This window comes from Canis lupus, chromosome 1 (assembly GCF_048164855.1).
Source record: "Canis lupus baileyi chromosome 1, mCanLup2.hap1, whole genome shotgun sequence".
Lineage (NCBI taxonomy): Eukaryota > Metazoa > Chordata > Mammalia > Carnivora > Canidae > Canis > Canis lupus.
The window spans coordinates 57,855,164-57,876,646 of record NC_132838.1 but is presented as its reverse complement, the minus strand read 5'-3'; the positions used below and the strand labels follow the sequence as shown (position 1 = coordinate 57,876,646).

At 40.3% G+C, this 21,483-nt stretch overlaps 2 protein-coding genes across 10 annotated transcripts in view; one reads left to right on the top strand and one right to left on the bottom strand.

The window, feature by feature from the left end:
* TRAPPC3L (trafficking protein particle complex subunit 3L) overlaps positions 1-21,483 on the top strand; it is a 65,119-nt gene that overhangs the window by 1,094 nt on the left and 42,542 nt on the right. For all 5 annotated transcript variants that reach the window (XM_072831559.1, XM_072831558.1, XM_072831556.1 and 2 more), the window contains one exon: positions 39-219. The gene's annotated coding sequence lies outside the window, so the exon portion shown is untranslated. The remainder of the gene's footprint in view (positions 1-38; positions 220-21,483) is intronic.
* CALHM4 (calcium homeostasis modulator family member 4) overlaps positions 7,299-21,483 on the bottom strand; it is a 55,558-nt gene continuing 41,373 nt past the window's right edge. For 2 of the 5 annotated variants that reach the window (XM_072831492.1, XM_072831505.1), the window contains one exon: positions 7,299-8,295. In XM_072831492.1, coding sequence (XP_072687593.1) covers positions 7,909-8,295 — 387 coding nt within the window. In that variant the 3' untranslated portion in view covers positions 7,299-7,908. Of the gene's footprint in view, positions 8,296-10,619; positions 10,705-12,323; positions 13,168-21,483 lie in introns of those variants that run through there. The other 3 variants (XM_072831497.1, XM_072831483.1, XM_072831475.1) reach the window with 3 other exon arrangements.

The following is a 21,483-nucleotide window of genomic DNA, read 5'->3' as shown; positions in this document are numbered from 1 at the left end:
TTTGCTTTCCACCCTGTGTTTTGCATTTTCTGATACAGAAGCGGATTTCACTTGTGCAGTGCGGGTAACGCTTCACGAAGAAGTTCCCCGACAGATAAAAGCTCTGACGTTCTGTGTTGTTACGATGATGATGTACTACGGAAGCAGCAGCAGCAGCAGCAGGCGTCTTGATCTTCTGGGAAGTATGAGCTTGCAGCAGGGGAATGTGTGAGAGCGAAGGTATGGGGGGGGGGGGACACGCCCTGGTCCTGATTCTGCGTCTTGAGGATTGCTTTGGGGCATTCTCTGAGACTTTGGGGAAAAAATCGGGAACTCTACTGAGGACGGTGAGAATCATAAAGCCCATGAAGTAACTTTGCAAATGTAAGGTGCTCATTTTTCTGGATACCCTGAGTTTACAGAAAGTAACCGTTTGTTTGTTGGGGGGCCCCCGGGGGAGGGGGGAAGAGCTGGACAGAAGAACAGTCAGTGCAAAGGTGAGAGCCCACTTGGTATTTTGGAAGCCAGTGCGGCTGATGCCAGGTCAACTGGGCGGGATTTGCAGATCCCACAGGGTCAGGATTTGATGTGGGTGGTAAGAGAGGTCAGAGGTGGTTTCTGGCTAGAATAACGGGAAAGATGAAATTCTAGTGACCTAAATGACAGGTAATGAAGACAAGGAGTTTGGCACAGATGTCCATAGCACCTTTAAATAATGGGCCAAAGAAAAGGTCAGGTGAAATGTTAAGACTTCTCCTGATAGTCAAAACAACCTATCAAAATAGATACAATGTAGCAAAACAACCAATTTAAAGTTTACATTAGAAAAAAGATCGGTGTTGGTTAACGAGTTTTAATTCAGCAAATGAAGTGCTCCTTTATTTGCTCTGCTATTAACAGAAGTTTTGGTAAAAATACCCTTTTAAAGCCTGTTACATATATATTCACTCTAAAGCCTTCATATTTTAGAACGCTGTTGTGGTGGCTTTGTTTCTGTTTTTTTTTTGTTTTTTTTTTTTAAGATTTTATTTTTATTTATTCGTGAGAGACACAGAGACAGAGAGAGAGACAGAGACATAGGCTGAGGGAGAAACAGGCTTCATGCAGGGAGCCCGACCTGGTATTGGATCCCGGGTCTCCAGGATCAGGCCCTGGGCTGAAGGTGGTGCTAAACCGCTGCGCCACCAGGACTGCCCCTGTTTGTTTCTTAATCCTGCCAATAGTTCCCTGAGGGAGGGAGTCCAGTGCTAATCAAGAGAACACCCTCAAATCTTTACCACACTTAATTTTTTGGTTGATCTCTAATTTCATTTTGACGATGACAGAGACACTTCACAGATACATGAAGACCCGTAACTCTTGGGAGTTGTTAGGAGGCAAATTGGCTTTCTTTTAGTGTTTTGTTTTTAATCTTTAAAGACGTTGGAGAACAGGAGTGTTTGAAGCTCTGCAGATAGGCAGATTGTGTAGGGAAACCGTCACAGGGTTTGAAAACAAGTGAGAAGCCCAGCTTTAGCTATTTATAAGCGTATAAGATCATTCAGAGAACATGGAATCATGTATATAATAGCACATTGAGATTCAAAAATAGGATATTAGTGTTATTCATAATCTTGAATGTATATAGTATCTTCTGAAGCACTTTTCTCTTACTGTTCTCCATCTTCATTACTAAAGAAAAGTGTCTCTAAGATACTTGTCTTATTTGTATTCATCTAAGTTTCTTTGCAAGTAACACAAACTCCCAGTTGCTATTTCCTAGTATTATCAGTCTTCAAAAATTGTTTTGGTGTTTATTTTTACTTGTCTGTGCCTATGAGTTTTCAAGGCATTCTACTCTCATGCGCAGAATTTCAAATTCCCTATTTAAAGATTAATCTTAATTATCTTCATGTGGCTAGTGTTTTCATTTAGTCAGGGGTCTCATTACCAGTCACAAATACAAATAGCCACATGAAATTCTAATTTTGTGTCCCCTTGAAAGGTAGTGAATCTCTGTTTCACTTCTAGCCTAACTGACCCCCCTGTTTCCACCCTCATTATACAATCTGCTCTGACCCAACACAGGAGTCAGAGTGATCCTGTTACAGTATAAATCAGATAATGTCACTCTACTCATAACTGACACTCTCCCCAGATAAAGGCCCATCTGGCTCCCCAACCCTCACCTGCACATCTTGTTACCTCTCTAACCTTGTCTCCTACTGTCCTGCTACCTATTCTCTGCTCCTGCCGCACTAGCCTCCTTAGAGTTCCTCAGACATGCAATGTAAGTTCTCTTCTGAAGTCTTTGCGCTTGCTTTCCCTCTGCTTGGCATGCTCTTCCTCCCACACCTACATGGCTCACTCCTTCATGTCCTTCAAGTCTCTCCTCAAATGTCACTTTCTCAATGAGGCTACCCTGATTACCCTACTTAAAATTACAACTACTCTTCTCAGTACATGCTACTCTTTACCTAATTTTATTTTTCTCATGGCGTGTTAAAATTGTACTAGAATTATTATTTTTTTTTAATTTTTTTTATTTATATATGGTAGTCACACAGAGAGAGAGAGAGGCAGAGACATAGGCAGAGGGAGAAGCAGGCTCCATGCACCGGGAGCCCGACGTGGGATTCAGTCCCGGGTCTCCAGGATCACGCCCTGGGCCAAAGGCAGGTGCCAAACCGCTGTGCCACCCAGGGTTCCCCTAGAATTATTTATTAATATTATTCTCCCGCGCTCCCCATACACACCCCTTTGCTTTGGATTTGAAAGGGCCTGGGTAGAGAAGGAGGAGAGAAAACAAAGGAGTAGAAATATAGAATAAGATAGGGCTAGTGAAATAGGATATAGGGGCAGCCCAGGTGGCTCAGCGGTTTAGCGCCGCCTGCAGCCCAGGGCCTGATCCTGGAGTCCCGGAATCAAGTCCCGCATCGGGCTCCCTGCATGGAGCCCGCTTCTCCCTCTGCCTGTGTCTCTGCCTCTCTCTTTCTGTCTCTCATGAATAAATAAATCCTTTTAAAAAAAAAAGAAAAAAATATGATATAAATTATTTAAAATGTAGAAGGAAAATGAGAGTTAAAACAAAAAATTAACATTTAAGTCAAATCATTTTTTTACTTCTTGTGAGAAAATATAGTGAGTTGAGTCAAGGATTCCGCTAAGGGTGTATAGTTTCCCGGGCAAACATGTTTTGTGGGCTGCCTGTCCATATAAGCAATTTTATTAAAAGATATATTTTAAAAATTCATGGGCCAAGTAAGATACAGTGATTTGCTGATAAAGATTTAGAATAAGGGCAGCCCAGGCTCAGCAGTTTAGCACTGCCTTCAGCCCAAGGCCTGATCCCAGGTCTATCAAGTCCCATGTCAGGCTCCCTACATGGAGCCTGCTTCTCCCTCTGCCTGTGTCTCTGCCTCTCTTTCTGTGTGTCTCTCATGAATAAAAACAAAATCTTAAAAAAAAAAAAAAAAAAGATTTAGAATAATAGAGACACTTAACGCATTGTTTATTGTTTAATCAGTGAGCATGAAGGCCCTGTAGTGTCCATGCACCATCTCATTATGCTCTTTATCATCAAATATATTGTTCCTGTCTAACTTCCTATCTCCCATCATGAAAAAAAATGTAGCAGTGCTGTTACTACTCACAATGCCATGACTCTTTGTAACTTCTGTTGAAACAATATAGTTCTTGCTTCTGCAGTATCCTAATGCTGTTAAAGTAATGTTAGTCATAACATTGCTCATTAAGTTCCACCTATCATGTTGCTCCAGAATACTGGCTTCCAGTGATTATCTCAAAGAATGTGTTCTCTTGAGGATGTCCGCAAATGCAAATCTTACCCAAAGTATGCAGGAAAATAAGTGATCATTTGTTTTCTAGTCACACTAAACTTACTACATATCTTCCCACCATGTCTTTTCTTGATTTCTTTGAATCACAATCACTGCATTCCTAGAATGGGATCTCTTTCAGTGTCAGCAGCACCTTACCTTCCAGGTGGGTGGATCCAGTCCAGCAGTTGCATTTGCCTGTGAGGAATACTCTTGACTAGCCCGGGAGAGCACAAAGTCACCACGTGATCAGAGACCAGGGAAGGTAGCAATCTGAAGGGCCAGTTATAAACCTCAGAGGATGAGATGCACCACCCCCAGGGGGCTACCTAAATCAGAGGCTGGATTTTGGCTCAGTCATTACAAGTCTGTGTCCTTTGGCAGATTGTTTGACTTCTCTGTATCTCAATTGCTTCATCAGTAAAATGGGGGAACCTATTTTACTGGGGCAAAATAGGCCTGGATTCCAATTATGACCCATGGTTCACCAGTTACAATGTCAGTGAGAAAACATGTTGTCTGTATAGAACTCTACACAAAATTGTTTCACCTTCTCTGTGTTATTTCATGCCATTTCAGCAAGTCATGTCCCAATATATGCTTCTGTTTAGCAGTCTTTTGTAAAGTAAATGGGATACATTTTAAAGTATTTTAAAGTTTAAAGTAGCTGGCGTATAGTAACACTGCATACATATTGTTACTACCACTACTACGACAGATGGGTGCACATACAGGTCTAGGCCACTGGGAGGCAGCAGAGGAAACAACACCTGAAATCCATTTCTGTCTAAGGTTCCCGTGTACCGAGATTAAAGAAGTTTAATTGTACCTTGTGGTTAGTGCAGAAAAATAATTCAGTTTAGGAATGAAATAATTCACCTCTCTAGAAACACCATTCATTGCTCTTTGGTTCACTAGTCCCATTTATATACATGTGCTCCGTAGCTCAAGGAGCTCTTTGTATAGCCATATAGCTGACGATAACCTGTCGTTCAGTGACTAGGACTAAATTGTGGTAGACTTACTTAGAAGCTAACATTATATTGCTACACTTTATATTTTGAGGTAGCAAATAACTACCTAGTCTTGCATTTGGAAGGCCTTTGGTTGACTGTGGTATTTCAAAGTTTTAAAGTTAATGTGATTTTCCTTTGTGCTAAAAAAAAATGCAAAAAGCACTTTGGAAATCCACATTGTTGTTTCTTATTACGATCCTGCATTTGTGTTTTTTAATGGAATTGGAGATTGAGAACAGAGGAAGGAGACAAAGAAGGTAAATATAAGTTTGATTCTGCAATTCAGCTTTGGAAAACATAAAGAAAGCTGAGTTAAACACATCTAAACATTGAGATTATATTTGTCTCCTAGAAAGGAGGCAGCTTAGATTGTGGTGAGGGGCTGGGGGAAGCTGACAAAGTTGAAGTTAGGAAATGAGCAGGTCTGTGTGTATGCCAAGCCATAGCATTTGATGTAGTAGCCAAGATCATTTGGTAACGAAATATAAGGTAGTATTAGCATATAATTGATTATATGTCTTTAAATTATATAAATCCATTAGGCATAAAGGGGAAGAAGTACAATATTCCTAATGGAAAAGTTTTGTCTAACTGGCTGTAGAACAAAAGAATATTCTGAACAAACATACACACACAGATGGAAATATGATTTGTTTAATTGGAAATAGTGTACAATGAAATACTAGAGATGTGATCTGCCCTTCAAATGTTCACGTAGTTGCTATACAGCTCTTTGAAGCCGTGTAGAGAAACCAAAGAATACTTTAATCCTTTGCTAGAAAGCTGTGTGGAAGATTATGATTACGTGATTTAGAATATAAACTGTGTATGTCATACTCTGAAGGAGTTTGATGTAGAAAGGGCTTCCAGAATCTAGTAAAAAGAAAGTTTCCTGGTGTTAGTGTGTATAAGCAACAATTATCTTCTTTCTGGTGATGTAATGCTTTAACTTTATATACTCTTTGATGTTTCTGTTAACTGAAAATCTTATTGGAGAGTATTTACTGTGCTATAATCCCCAGAAACTAATAAAATAATTCTGAACATGGTATAAAGTGTTGATTAACTATTCTGTCCCAATACAGAGGAGTTTCAAAAATTCCCAGATAAATAGAGTGATAGAATTTTAGTGCTGGAGGAGACTGGAGAACAAAGTGGACATGACCTTCCGTATTTACACAGCTCATTTACATCAGAGCCGGATGAGGACCCTAATTAGCTTCCACAACTTCTGTTTTCTTAAGGATCCCTCTTGTGGGGCACCTGGGTGGCTCAGTGGTTGAGTGTCTGGTTTTGGCCCAGGTCATGATCCTGAGGTCCTGGGATCCAGTTCTGCATCAGGCTTTCCGCAGGGAGCCTGCATCTCCCTCTGCCTATGTCTCTGCCTCTGCGTGTGTGTATCTTTCATGAATAAATAAATAAAATCTTAAAAAAAAAATGACGATCCCTCTTGTCATGTCAGTCATGTCAGTCCTTGGCTACTTGAAAAAGTTCAGTACATGAACATTCTTTTGAAAGTGGAATGTCAGCAAATGTTTTTAGAAGAAGAATTGAACTCAGTGATAATTTCCTTCTAATGGAGACAACCTGGGCCTACTACTATTCCAGAAGATTGTATACATATGGACCTGTATACATTTAAACATGAACATAAACATCTTAATGGATTTAAAATGCACCTCAAGAATACATTTGCTTCAGTTCCTTGCCCTACAACAGGTAAGGTATCATTAACTATATTTTATAGATGAAGTGATTGAGTCCCAGAGAGACTAGCTGACTTGTCCATTAAGTAATGGTGAAGGAGAGACGGATCTCCTGTCATCGCAAAGTACTACACTAGGCATCTCTTATAAATTTTTTTTAAAAATGGTCTTCAAATTCATTTTCTATTGGTTTCCATGAAGTTTGTAGAACCCATAATTTCACACAGAATAGACTCTTTCTTCCACAATTGTGTAAAAGTAGATTACTAAGTGATTATATTTCAGTTACTCAAGTTCTCTGGTCTCCTTGAAAGTGAATCTTGAACATCAGCATGACAATTGATGGTCCATTACCCAGTAAGCAGCCATGATTTTGGTTTTAAAAGACACACGAAAGCTCTCATTTTGCTTGTTTTAGCCAATGAACCAGTTGCTTAAGTGAATGTGACAAACATCAGGCACAAGATACTACATATATCAGAAATAATCAGGATAAATTAGAAACTTTCAGATATTAGAGGTGTAGCGTCACAGAGAAGAGTCAGGCAGGTCTCCCCTTTTGGAGTTTTAGATAATGGGTATATACAAATATAGATGGCAGTCTCATTTCCCCAAATGGATTTTGAGTGCAAGGGTGCAAATTGATAATGAAAAGGCATGGATAGTGTCTCTACAGTAGAGCATAGAAGGGAAAATTTCTAGAATAAACTTCTTATGTTATGGCTATAAAAATGTTCCTAGTGTGGAGGTGCTACCAATAACATTTATGATACTAATGATGATAGAATAATGCATCATCTTCCCCTGGTTATGGCAGAATTGACACAAGACCTTGCATGGGCTTCTACCATACATGTTACCAGTTTAGAAAGGGCTTTTAGTATAGGTGCTGCCAAAGCGAGCACAGAAAGGGCTTTTCATCCTGTTGCCAAAAGGTCAGATATTTAAGATCAAAGGAAATTAGAGAGTAATGGAAAACATGGAACACAGAAAAAGTAACGTGTGTTGGCACTTATTTTAGGAAAGGCACTGTGCTGAGCACTTAGCTTATATTAACACCTTTAATCCTCACAACAGCTCTATGAGGTAGCCGTTATGTGCAGGTAACAAGATGGTGCTCAAAAATACTATTTTTCATACAGCTAACTGAGTAACAACCGAGATTCCAATTCTGATATGACTTCAAGATCCATATTGTTTTCATTAAGCCAATATTAAACCAATATCATTGGCACAATGATCAGATAAACGGATTTTGGAAATAACACCTTGAATGGACTCAGTCAAACAAATCTCAGGAGAGAAAAAGGTGAAGAGATTACTTTGAAACTCCATCATCACAAAAATAAAGCATCTGTTAAGCAAACTGAATTGTGAGAGGCGCCATAATCAAGGTTTTAATTCAATACCTTCAGGTTTGCTTTCCTCATTATCCTCATCCACCCTGTCTCCAAGGAAGCTATATCGACCTTGCAAGTCCTCACCCATGCAGAAAAGACTGGGTGCTGAAATATCTCTCCAGTCCTGACATGAAGGAATACGGATGTGTTTGACATCTTCCTTTCCAGGAATAAAGCCAAAGAGTTTCTTTATGCGCTGCATGATGATGAGCCGTGAATGCTGCTCTGCAGCTTGTTCAAAGAGCTCCCTCTCGTTGTGCAGGTGGTTGGTCCAGTAGCAGTGCTGCAGAGAGGTGAGGGGGGAGCAGCACCTCGCCAAGCAGCAGGACACGAGGATAGCGATGGTTGCCAAGGTGATCAAAATCCAGCCCAGCATCTTGATATAGTTATTTAAATAAAAAACAGAAAACATCAATATAGCAATTATCAAGGAACAGGCACAGTAAGAGGGATTCTTACGTAACTGAGAAGTGGGTAAGAAATTTGTTTTTCTAGTCTTTAAAATACTAACAAGGTGCTGATCGCTTGATACGGATATAGGCATGATGGAGAGACTAAACCCAACCATTTTAATTTGGTTTGGGGCCTATTAAGGATATTGACCAGTTAACTTAGAATGGATTAGAAGTCCTGTCCTTGAAGTGGCAGATGCTATAACCCACCAATTACTCTTATGTAAGGTACAATAAACTATATTTAACTCCCCTCTCTCCCAACCATTAGGTAGGTACAGGTCAAGCATCCTTTGGGTTCTTAACAACTATTTGGTAATGATTGTGATGAAAATGATGATACGATAGATAATAATGGTAGCTTCCTAAGTGCCTTCTTAATAATGTGCTAACAAGTGTTCATTAATATTTCTTCCTGAACTGCTCTTCCCTTTTATTTTTTTGTGACCAGAGATGACTTTTATGTCCCTAAATGGAAAGCACTTTATTATTTTCCTTTTCATTTCCCTCCTCCTTCAAATAGTTATTGGCTGACCAGTTTAATGATTCATTTTTGAAATATACTTAGAAGGGAAAATTAGCCATATTTTATTTGCAATTATTTAGTGTCCTCTTTGAAAGATTGATGTAAATGGCTGTTTTCGGGCAGCCCGAGTGGCTCAGCGGTTTAGCACCGCCTTCAGTCCAGGGTCTGATCCTGGAGACCCGGGATTGAGTCCCACATTGGGCTCCCTGCATAGAGCCTGCTTCTCCCTATGCCTGTGTCTGTGTTTCTCTGTATCTCTCATGGGTAAATAAATAAAATCTTTAAAAATAATAATAAAATAAATGGCTGTTTTCTAGTCTTGGAACTCTTTTTTTTTTAAATGATTTTTTAAAGATTTTATTTATTTATTTATGAGAGACACAGAAAGGCAGAGACATAGGCAGAGGGAGAAGCAGGCTCCCTAGGGATTAAGGATCCTAGGATCACTACAGGAGCCAGAGGCAGATGCTCAACCACTGAGCCACTCAGGCACCCTAATAATTCTTTTTTTCCCAATCGTTAGCAATTATTATGTAAAGTGAGAGAGGCAAGTTCCACACCGATAAGGAAGCCAGCAGGAGGCAGCCACAGTCTGGGAGGTGAAGGTCTCTCCCACAGCTTGTGATTCTCCAGCAGACCTGGAATTACCAGGGTGAGCACAGCAGGGGAGCTGCACTCAATGGAGGCTAAAACCTACAAAGTGACACAGCAATTAAACTTGAGAGAGGCCAGCACAGTGGAGGAAAGGCCATCTGAGATGCCCATTAATTATCAGCCATCATTTATTGAGTACCTGGTTGACCTCTCACCATGTTCTATACATGGTGGTTGGTTATGAGGTCTTAGATGTGAATACATTTAAGATACATTCACCCTTTCCACAGTCTTTCAACCAAAGGAGGAAGACAAAATAGCAAGCCAAGAAATATAGTTAAATATGATAGTTTTTTTTTATACCAGTAAGCACAATGGGAAAGAAATGAACTCACTTAATGAGGAGAAGTATCAGGGAGTACTTCCCAGAGGAGATGATGTTCAGACTTAAATATTAAGGAGCAGTTCACCAGATGCAAGAAATTAAGAGTTCTGATAAAAGCTGATAAGAAAAATAAGAGCATGAAGAATTGGGAGAACCTCAAGAAGTTTGTGCTCACAGGTCATAGGAGTCCTGTGGAAAAGTCAGGAGCCAGACGCTGAAGGACTTTGTATGCCCTGACAAGAATTTGAGTTTGTGACTGGGCCAGTAGGAAATCATTCAGGAACTTTATATAGGGTCTGGGGACAGTGATCATAATTCGATTCACATTTAGAAAGATAATTTTGGCATGGCTGTAGAAAGTTGACTGAAATTGGATAAAACTATGTCAGGAAGCTATTTTAGAATGATGTATGGGCAGAGAAGGGGTTTGAACTTTATAGGACCTTGTGGTCAACTCAGAAAAATCAAACAGAAAAATCAAACAGAAAAAACAGTGTATACTTCTCAAATGAGACTGAAGTTCAAGGTAGTCGTGAAATGTGGCTTGGTACAATGGAAACAGTATGACCTTTGAATATCTCTCTCAGCTCTTTATTAGCTCTGTGAGCTTATAAAAGTTACATAAACTCTTTAATCTTTGCTTTCCTCATCTGTAAAATGGGATTGATTATAGCTCTCTCTTAAGATTCTGAAGGTTAGAATTAAAAATGAAATATTTGTACAGTATATGATAAACATCTTACTAAATATTAGTTTTGTGGTCGCTGATCCAAAGAAGTCCACTGGCTGATGGCACTCAGAACCATAAAACTGTCTTTTCACATAAGTCTGTGTAATAAATAAGGTATTTTATTTTCACTTTAAGAAAATCTTACCAGTGGTAATAGATCTTAGTTTTTCTTGAGCAAGAACATTTTTGCAAGTTAAAATGGTCCCATTAATTATTTGACGTTTCACCTATCCTCACATAGCTCCCTCCTCTATCCGAGTTCTAGGGCTAGTATAAAAGGTTGAGGCACAGCATACCTTAATGGGATTTCTAACTTTGCTTCAATCAGGCCATATGCAACACTTGAGTATTCTGTGTGTTGATAGTAATTTTTTTCAACAAAATAGCACTAGCACTTCTAAATTTTAATAGCTAAAAAAGTGATGGGTCAAAAATGTGTATGCCTTTGCAATAAATAGTTTAAAAATAATGTATTTCTATTGTACTGCAGTGGTTTGCCAATGTGTTTTTATCCTCAAATCCCTCACAGAGAGCGATGAATGCCAATGATTCTTTCTGTATTGACAAAATGCACTTTTACAGTTCTTTTTTTTTTTAAGATTTTATTTTTTATTTATTCATGAGAGACATAGATTGAGAGAGAGAGGCAGAGACACAGGCAGAGGGAGAAGCAGGCTCCATGCATGGAGCCTGAAGTGGGACTCGATTTCAGGTCCCCAGGATCAGGCCCTGGGTAGAAGGCGGCGCTAAACCACTGAGCCACCTGGGCTGCCCTATAGTTCTTAAATTTAACCTGTAAGTGCAGTAGATACAGGCCTTTTCTCTGCCTCATCCCACCCCCTCATGTAAACTTGTCTAAGGACATTAAATTTAGAGCCATCGCTGGGATTTATTTTGATCATTATTAAGCTTCCTATAATTTTAGGTAAAATGTTAATACACAAGAATGAATATTTCAGAATATCCAAGATGGAATGAAATGATACACTATATGGTAATAATAATTTTAATGACGATATCTAAGATGTATTGTTTTTTAACATGGATTGTAGACACAATGCTGAGCCTTTTAGATATATTAGCTCATTTATTACTCACTTCAACCTTATGTGGTAGGCCCTATTAATATCTCTATTTGCAAATTGAACACCAATAAAAAATAAATGTATATTAAAAAATAGTGAAAGGGAATTAAGGAGAAAGGAGAAAAAATGAGTGGGAAATATCAGAAAGGGAGACAGAACATGAAAGACTCCTAACTCTGGGAAACGAACTAGGGGTGGTAGAAGGGGAGGTGGGCGGAGGGTGGGGGTGACTGGGTGATGGGCACTGAGGTGGGCACTTGATGGGATGAGCACTGGGTGTTATTCTATATGTTGGCAAATTGAACACCAATAAAAAATAAATTTATTAAAAAAAGTAAAAAAAATTTCTATTTTACAGCAAAGAAAAGTAAAGCGTGGTTAAGTTATATAACTTGCTCAAGGTTTTGCAGGTTAATAAAAGGCAAAGCAAGATTCAAACACAGGTCTGCTGACTCCAAAGCCCAACATCCTAACCATATGTATAGAGCCACTCAGTAGAAATCACTTTGATAAATGGCATCAAGATTGTGTTGTATATTCGGATACTATGAGAAGTAGTAGGAATGTGTAATGTCTCCAATGGCTGCAGTTAAGATGGGATAGCATCGCAAGAAAAAAAATCAAGAACTTACTTGTGACTGGAATCTGTGCAGAAGAGCAACTTCATCTCTTGCCAGGATCATGTCAGATGGAGCTGATTTGGGACATGGAAACCCAGCTAGGATCTCTTTTCGTTTGCTGGCACTGACATTGTCAAACACTGGGTAATGATCCACAGATGCGAATTCACTTGCTGCGCATTCATAGTAGGTGCCTGTCAGCAGGGTGACAGCCAGCCATGTTAATGGGGCAACAAGTGCCCTCCCAGTGATGCTGAAGAACCGAAGACAAGCCAGCTTGCGCTCCAGGGGGCTGATTCTCCGGTGTGAAGGGGCACAGCTGCAGCAGTATTCACTGGTCATTGTCCACATCTGGCTTCTCAGAGCATAGCCAGCAACCAGAAGGATCAAGGCTGGGATGACTAGAAACGCAGAACCATAGTAGAAATTTTTTCCAACCTGACAGGGACAACTGAATGTGAAAGAAGAGAAAAGCTGTTGCCCACCAATAGTCAAAGCAGCAATGAGAGAATTGATAAATGTCCCACTTCTCTGCAGGGAAGATACGATATTGTTGAGAGTTCGGCTCATCGTTGGGAAGCTCTGAAACAAATGGCCCTTTCTGATCATTAGACTCTACAGCTATAACCATTTTATGGGATCTTACTGGTTTAACTGGCTGTGTCAAGCGACTGAACATCCTTATATGTTTAAAGGATTCTAGCATCTTTCCTTGTGTACTTTGTGAATCCTGAACTAATAAATGCCCTTCGGCTTACAGGTGGAAGAAACTAGAGAGATTAATCTGGTACGAGTGACAGGAAACACTTCTGCAGTATATCTTCCTGCTAAAAAGAGAATGACCTGCTTTGCAAAGCAATCTGCTGCCATCTTTCCATGTGCTGCTGTGTGTGACACAACGTGCTCAGCACCAGCAAATAGAACATTGGGAGCAAAACAGAGAACATTCTTACCCTGTACTAGACCAGGATTTAGTTACCATCAAATTATGATATAAGAACAACAGAAATTATCAAATAATAGAGCAATCCAAACATTAGGGCTGTCTGGAACATCCAAAACCTAAGAGTTCTGTCAGAAGATCCCAAAAGCTTTCCTCAAAAGGACAAGAGTTGGGTACCTATAAATCCAAATCACAACAAAAACATTCCAACTTTGCATTAAAATGCATTTGTATTGATGGAATATAATATATTAATGTCTGGCTTTATAAGTTAATTTGCAAATTTGGGTTTATATGGTATCTTTTTGTTACATGAAAATATGATACTTAGGTATTAATAAAGTTATATATCTATAGAAAGAAGTAAAATGATCAAATATATAAGGTGTTTTCTATATTTAATCAGAAAATATTTATTGTATAACTTCTATGCAAAAGGCACTGGACTAGGCTTGGTTGGGCTAATAAAAAGTGAATAAGATACAAATTTCTCAAACTCTCAACTGGGTGTTGTTAAATATGTAATTAGTGAATTGAAGCATAATGCTGAGGAATTCACCCAAAGTACAGTATAAAAAGAAAAGAAATAAAATACTATATTTTAAAAACCAATTCAACGAACTAGAAGTCAGACTAAGCAACTCTATAACAGGACTTCCAGAAGGAAGAAATGGGATAGGCAGAGAAACAATGTTTCAAGAGAAGTAACAGAGTTTTGCAGAATCAAAGAAAGTTCTCATATCAGAAGAGTGTTAGATGTTCTGAGCAGCGTGAATGAAGACAAATCTACATATAAAAACACCATAGTAAAACTGCAGAGTGTGAAAAATGAAGAGATACTATTAAAAGCTACCAGAAGGGGATGCCTGGGTGGCTCAGTGGTTGAGCTTCTGCCTTTGGCTCAGGGTGTGATCTCCGGTCCGGGGATTGAGTCCCACATCGGGTCCCCACAGGGAGTCTGCTTCTCCCTCTATGTCTCTGCCTCTCTCTGTGTGTCTCTCATGAATAAATAAATAAAATCTTTATTTACCAGACCAGAGGCAGTATCTTCAAAATGCTTAGTACCAGATACACTATCACTCAAGACAGAACAAAATAAAGATACATATGTTAATTTTAAAAAGAGATACAGAGGGGAGGAGCAAGATGGCGGAAGAGCAGGGTCCCCAAATCACCTGTCTCCACCAAATTACCTAGAAAACCTTCAAATTATCCTGAAAATCTATCAATTCGGCCTGAGATTTAAAGAGAGAACACCTGGAATGCTACAGTGAGAGGAGTTCACGCATCTATCAAGGTAGGAAGACGGGGAAAAAGAAATAAAGGAACAAAGGCCTCCAAGGGGGAGGGGCCCCGCGAGGAGCCGGGCTGAGGCCGGGGCGAGTGTCCCCAGGACAGGAGAGCCCCGTCCCGGAGGAGCAGGAGCTGCACCGACCTTCCCGGGCGGAAAGGGGCTCGCGGGGAGTTGGAGCAGGACCCAGGAGGGCGGGGATGCCCTCGGGCTCCCGGGGACACTAACAGACACCTGCGCCCCGGGAGAGTGCGCCGAGCTCCCTAAGGGCTGCAGCGCGCACGGCGGGACCCGAGCAGCTCGGGGGTCTCGGGCGGAGGAAGAGGCTCCGTGCGGAGGGGGCTGCGCGGTTCCAGGAGCAGCTCGGGGGGGGCTCGGGGGCGGCTCCGCGGAGGGGGCTGCGGCCCGGGAGCGCGAATCCAACAGCGCAGGCTCCGGAGCACAGGGCGCCGGGACACAGCCCAGGATCCCGCCTCCCCCGGGACAGGCAGAGGCCGGGAGGGCCCAGGACAGCAAGGACGCTCCTGCCCCAGCTGAGCAGATCAGCGGCCCCGCCCCGGAGCCTCCAGGCCCTGCAGACGGAGAGCTCCGGAATTCCTGCCTGAGCTGAATCCAGGTTTCCAGAGCTGGCCCCGCCACTGGGGCTGTTGCTCCTGGGGCCTCACGGGGTAAACAACCCCCACTGAGCCCTGCACCAGGCAGGGGCACAGCAGCTCCCCCAACTGCTAACACCTGAAAATCAGCACAACAGGCCCCTCCCCCAGAAGACCAGCTAGACGGACAAGTTCCAGGGGAAGTCAAGGGACTTAAAGAACACAGAATCAGAAGATACTCCCCTGTGGTTCTTTTTTTGTTTGTTTGTTTTTGTTTTTGTTTTCGTTTTTGTTTTGTTTTGCTTTTTGATTTGTTTCCTTCCCCCACCCCCTTTTTTTCTCCTTTCTTTTTCTTTCTCTTTTTCTTCTTTTTTTTTTTTTCGTTTTTTTTTTCTTTTTCTTCCCTTTTCTTTTCTCTTTCTCTTTTCTTTCCTTCTTTCTCTCCTCTCTTTTTCTCTTTTTCCCAATACAACTTGCTTTTGGCCACTCTGCACTGAGCAAAATGACTAGAAGGAAAACCTCACCTCAAAAGAAAGAATCAGAAACAGTCCTCTCTCCCACAGAGTTACAAAATCTGGATTACAATTCAATGTCAGAAAGCCAATTCAGAAGCACTATTATACAGCTACTGGTGGCTCTAGAAAAAAGTATAAAGGACTCAAGAGACTTCATGACTGCAGAATTTAGAGCTAATCAGGCAGAAATTAAAAATCAATTGAATGAGATGCAATCCAAACTAGAAGTCCTAACGACGAGGGTTAACGAGGTGGAAGAACGAGTGAGTGACATAGAAGACAAGTTGATAGCAAAGAGGGAAACTGAGGAAAAAAAGAGACAAACAATTAAAAGACCATGAAGATAGATTAAGGGAAATAAACGACAGCCTGAGAAAGAAAAACCTACGTTTAATTGGGGTTCTCGAGGGCGCGGAAAGGGACAGAGGGCCAGAATATGTATTTGAACAAATTCTAGCTGAAAACTTTCCTAATCTGGGAAGGGAAACAGGCATTCAGATCCAGGAAATAGAGAGATCCCCCCCTAAAATCAATAAAAACTGTTCAACATCTCGACATTTAATAGTGAAGCTTGCAAATTCCAAAGATAAAGAGAAGATCCTTAAAGCAGCAAGAGACAAGAAATCCCTGACTTTTATGGGGAGGAGTATTAGGGTAACAGCAGACCTCTCCACAGAGACCTGGCAGGCCAGAAAGGGCTGGCAGGGTATATTCAGGGTCCTAAATGAGAAGAACATGCAACCAAGAATACTTTATCCAGCAAGGCTCTCATTCAAAATGGAAGGAGAGATAAAGAGCTTCCAAGACAGGCAGCAACTAAAAGAATATGTGACCTCCAAACCAGCTCTGCAAGAAATTTTAAGGGGGACTCTTAAAATTCCCCTTTAAGAAGAAGTTCAGTGGAACAGTCCACAAAAACAAGGACTGAATAGATATCATGATGACACTAAACTCATATCTCTCAATAGTAACTCTGAATGTGAACGGGCTTAATGACCCCATCAAAAGGCGCAGGGTTTCAGACTGGATAAAAAAGCAGGACCCATCTATTTGCTGTCTACAAGAGACTCATTTTAGACAGAAGGACACCTACAGCCTGAAAATAAAAGGTTGGAGAACCATTTACCATTCGAATGGTCCTCAAAAGAAAGCAGGGGTAGCCATCCTTATATCAGATAAACTAAAATTTACCCCAAAGACTGTAGTGAGAGATGAAGAGGGACACTATATCATACTTAAAGGATCTATTCAACAAGAGGACTTAACAATCCTCAATATATATGCCCCGAATGTGGGAGCTGCCAAATATATAAATCAATTATTAACCAAAGTGAAGAAATACTTAGATAATAATACACTTATACTTGGTGACTTCAATCTAGCTCTTTCTATACTCGATAGGTCTTCTAAGCACAACATCTCCAAAGAAACGAGAGCTTTAAATGATACACTGGACCAGATGAATTTCACAGATATCTACAGAACTTTACATCCAAACTCAACTGAATACACATTCTTCTCAAGCGCACATGGAACTTTCTCCAGAATAGACCACATATTGGGTCACAAATCGGGTCTGAACCAATACCAAAAGATTGGGATCGTCCCCTGCATATTCTCAGACCATAATGCCTTGAAATTAGAACTAAATCACAACAAGAAGTTTGGAAGGACCTCAAACACGTGGAGGTTAAGGATCATCCTGCTAAAAGATAAAAGGGTCAACCAGGAAATTAAGGAAGAATTAAAAAGATTCATGGAAACTAATGAGAATGAAGATACAACCGTTCAAAATCTTTGGGATGCAGCAAAAGCAGTCCTAAGGGGGAAATACATCGCAATACAAGCATCCATTCAAAAACTGGAAAGAACTCAAATACAAAAGCTAACCTTACACATAAAGGAGCTAGAGAGGAAACAGCAGATAGATCCTACACCCAAGAGAAGAAGGGAGTTAATAAAGATTCGAGCAGAACTCAACGAAATCGAGACCAGAAGAACTGTGGAACAGATCAACAGAACCAGGAGTTGGTTCTTTGAAAGAATTAATAAGATAGATAAACCATTAGCCAGCCTTATTAAAAAGAAGAGAGAGAAGACTCAAATTAATAAAATCATGAATGAGAAAGGAGAGATCACTACCAACACCAAGGAAATACAAACGATTTTAAAAACATATTATGAACAGCTATACGCCAATAAATTAGGCAATCTAGAAGAAATGGACGCATTCCTGGAAAGCCACAAACTACCAAAACTGGAACAGGAAGAAATAGAAAACCTGAACAGGCCAATAACCAGGGAGGAAATTGAAGCAGTCATCAAAAACCTCCCAAGACACAAGAGTCCAGGGCCAGATGGCTTCCCAGGGGAATTTTATCAAACGTTTAAGGAAGAAACCATACCTATTCTCCTAAAGCTGTTTGGAAAGATAGAAAGAGATGGAGTACTTCCAAATTCGTTCTATGAGGCCAGCATCACCTTAATTCCAAAACCAGACAAAGACCCCACCAAAAAGGAGAATTACAGACCAATATCCCTGATGAACATGGATGCAAAAATTCTCAACAAGATACTGGCCAATAGGATCCAACAGTACATTAAGAAAATTATTCACCATGACCAAGTAGGATTTATCCCTGGGACACAAGGCTGGTTCAACACCCGTAAAACAATCAATGTGATTCATCATATCAGCAAGAGAAAAACCAAGAACCATATGATCCTCTCATTGGATGCAGAGAAAGCATTTGACAAAATACAGCATCCATTCCTGATCAAAACTCTTCAGAGTGTAGGGATAGAGGGAACATTCCTCGACATCTTAAAAGCCATCTATGAAAAGCCCACAGCAAATATCATTCTCAATGGGGAAGCACTGGGAGCCTTTCCCCTAAGATCAGGAACAAGACAAGGATGTCCACTCTCACCACTGCTGTTCAACATAGTACTGGAAGTCCTAGCCTCAGCAATCAGACAACAAAAAGACATTAAAGGCATTCAAATTGGCAAAGAAGAAGTCAAACTCTCCCTCTTCGCCGATGACATGATACTCTACATAGAAAACCCAAAAGTCTCCACCCCAAGATTGCTAGAACTCATACAGCAATTCAGCAGTGTGGCAGGATACAAAATCAATGCCCAGAAATCAGTGGCATTTCTATACACTAACAATGAGACTGAAGAAAGAGAAATTAAGGAGTCAATCCCATTTACAATTGCACCCAAAAGCATAAGATACCTAGGAATAAACCTAACCAAAGATGTAAAGGATCTATACCCTCAAAACTATAGAACACTTCTGAAAGAAATTGAGGAAGACACAAAGAGATGGAAAAATATTCCATGCTCATGGATTGGCAGAATTAATATTGTGAAAATGTCAATCTTACCCAGGGCAATATACACGTTTAATGCAATCCCTATCAAAATACCATGGACTTTCTTCAGAGAGTTAGAACAAATTATTTTAAGATTTGTGTGGAATCAGAAAAGACCCCGAATAGCCAGGGGAATTTTAAAAAAGAAAACCATATATGGGGGCATCACAATGCCAGATCTCACGTTGTACTACAAAGCTGTGGTCATCAAGACAGTGTGGTACTGGCACAAAAACAGACACATAGATCAATGGAACAGAATAGAGAACCCAGAAGTGGACCCTGAACTTTATGGTCAACTAATATTCGATAAAGGAGGAAAGACTATCCATTGGAAGAAAGACAGTCTCTTCAATAAATGGTGCTGGGAAAATTGGACATCCACATGCAGAAGAATGAAACTAGACCACTCTCTTTCACCATACACAAAGATAAACTCAAAATGGATGAAAGATCTAAATGTGAGACAAGATTCCATCAAAATCCTAGAGAAGAACACAGGCAACACCCTTTTTGAACTCGGCCATAGTAACTTCTTGCAAGATACATCCACGAAGGCAAAAGAAACAAAAGCAAAAATGAACTATTGGGACTTCATCAAGATAAGAAGCTTCTGCACAGCAAAGGATACAGTCAACAAAACTCAAAGACAACCTACAGAATGGGAGAAGATATTTGCAAATGACATATCAGATAAAGGGCTAGTTTCCAAGATCTATAAAGAACTTCTTAAACTCAACACCAAAGAAACAAACAATCCAATCATGAAATGGGCAGAAGACATGAACAGAAATCTCACAGAGGAAGACATAGACATGGCCAACATGCATATGAGAAAATGCTCTGCATCACTTGCCATCAGGGAAATACAAATCAAAACCACAATGAGATACCACCTCACACCAGTGAGAATGGGGCAAATTAACAAGGCAGGAAACAACAAATGTTGGAGGGGATGCGGAGAAAAGGGAACCCTCTTACACTGTTGGTGGGAATGTGAACTGGTGCAGCCACTCTGGAAAACTGTGTGGAGGTTCCTCAAAGAGTTAAAAATATACCTGCCCTACGACCCAGCAATTGCACTGTTGGGGATTTACCCCAAAGATACAAATGCAATGAAACGCCGGGACACCTGCACCCCGATGTTTCTAGCAGCAATGGCCACAATAGCCAATCTGTGGAAGGAGCCTCGGTGTCCATCGAAAGATGAATGGATAAAGAAGATGTGGTTTATGTATACAATGGAATATTACTCAGCTATTAGAAATGACAAATACCCACCATTTGCTTCAACGTGGATGGAACTGGAGGGTATTATGCTGAGTGAAGTAAGTCAATCGGAGGACAAACATTATATGTTCTCATTCATTTGGGGAATATAAATAATAGTGAAAGGGAATATAAGGGAAGGGAGAAGAAATGTGTGGGAAATATCAGAAAGGGAGACAGAACGTAAAGACTGCTAACTCTGGGAAACGAACTAGGGGTGGTAGAAGGGGAGGAGGGCGGGGGGTGGGAGTGAATGGGTGACAGGCACTGGGGGTTATTCTGTATGTTAGTAAATTGAACACCAATAAAAAATAAATTAAAAAAAAAGAGATACATAAAGGCTAAGGGAATTTACCACTCACAGGAACTCATAAAGAGCATTATTAAAGGATATATTTCAACAAGGAGAAAAATTAACTCTAAGGAATGACATAGGACAAAAAATAATTATGAGTACAAATATGATATTTTTAAGTTATTTTCTTTAATCATTAGCTGTGGAAAGGATTACTTTTTACTTTAACAGGTGGAACTAAGGCAATCCATGGTTATGATATGACATCAGTATGCAATAGCTAAAATTAAGAAGACTGACCATATCAAATGTTGCTGAAGTTTGCAGAATAACTGGAACTCTTTTTCTTTTTTTTTTTTTTAAGGTTTATTTATTTTAGAGAGAGAAAGAGTGTGGCAGGGAGGGGCAGAGGGAGCAGGAGAGAGACACTCAAGCAGACTCCACACTGAGCATGGAGCCCAACTTGGGGCTTGATCTCATGACCTTGAGATCATGACCTGAGCCAAAATCAAGAGTTGGATGCTTAACCAACTGAGCCACCCAGGCACTCCCAGAGTAACTACAACTCTTATACACTGATAGCGGGAATGTAAAATGGAATATTTTTGGAAAATTGTCAGTTTCTTTAAAAGTTTACTATGTACCCACTATATATGGTACAGTCATTTGTCTCCTAGGTACTTGCTCAAGAGAAATGAAAGTATAAGTCCACACAAAAAATTGCACTTGAATGTCCACAGTAGCTTTATTTATAATAGCTACAAACCAGAAACAACACAAATGTCCATCAACAGGTGAGTAGATCAACAAACTGTTATATATCCATATGATGAATACTACTTGGTAAGATAAAATGAATAAACTATTGATTTATACAATAAGAAGA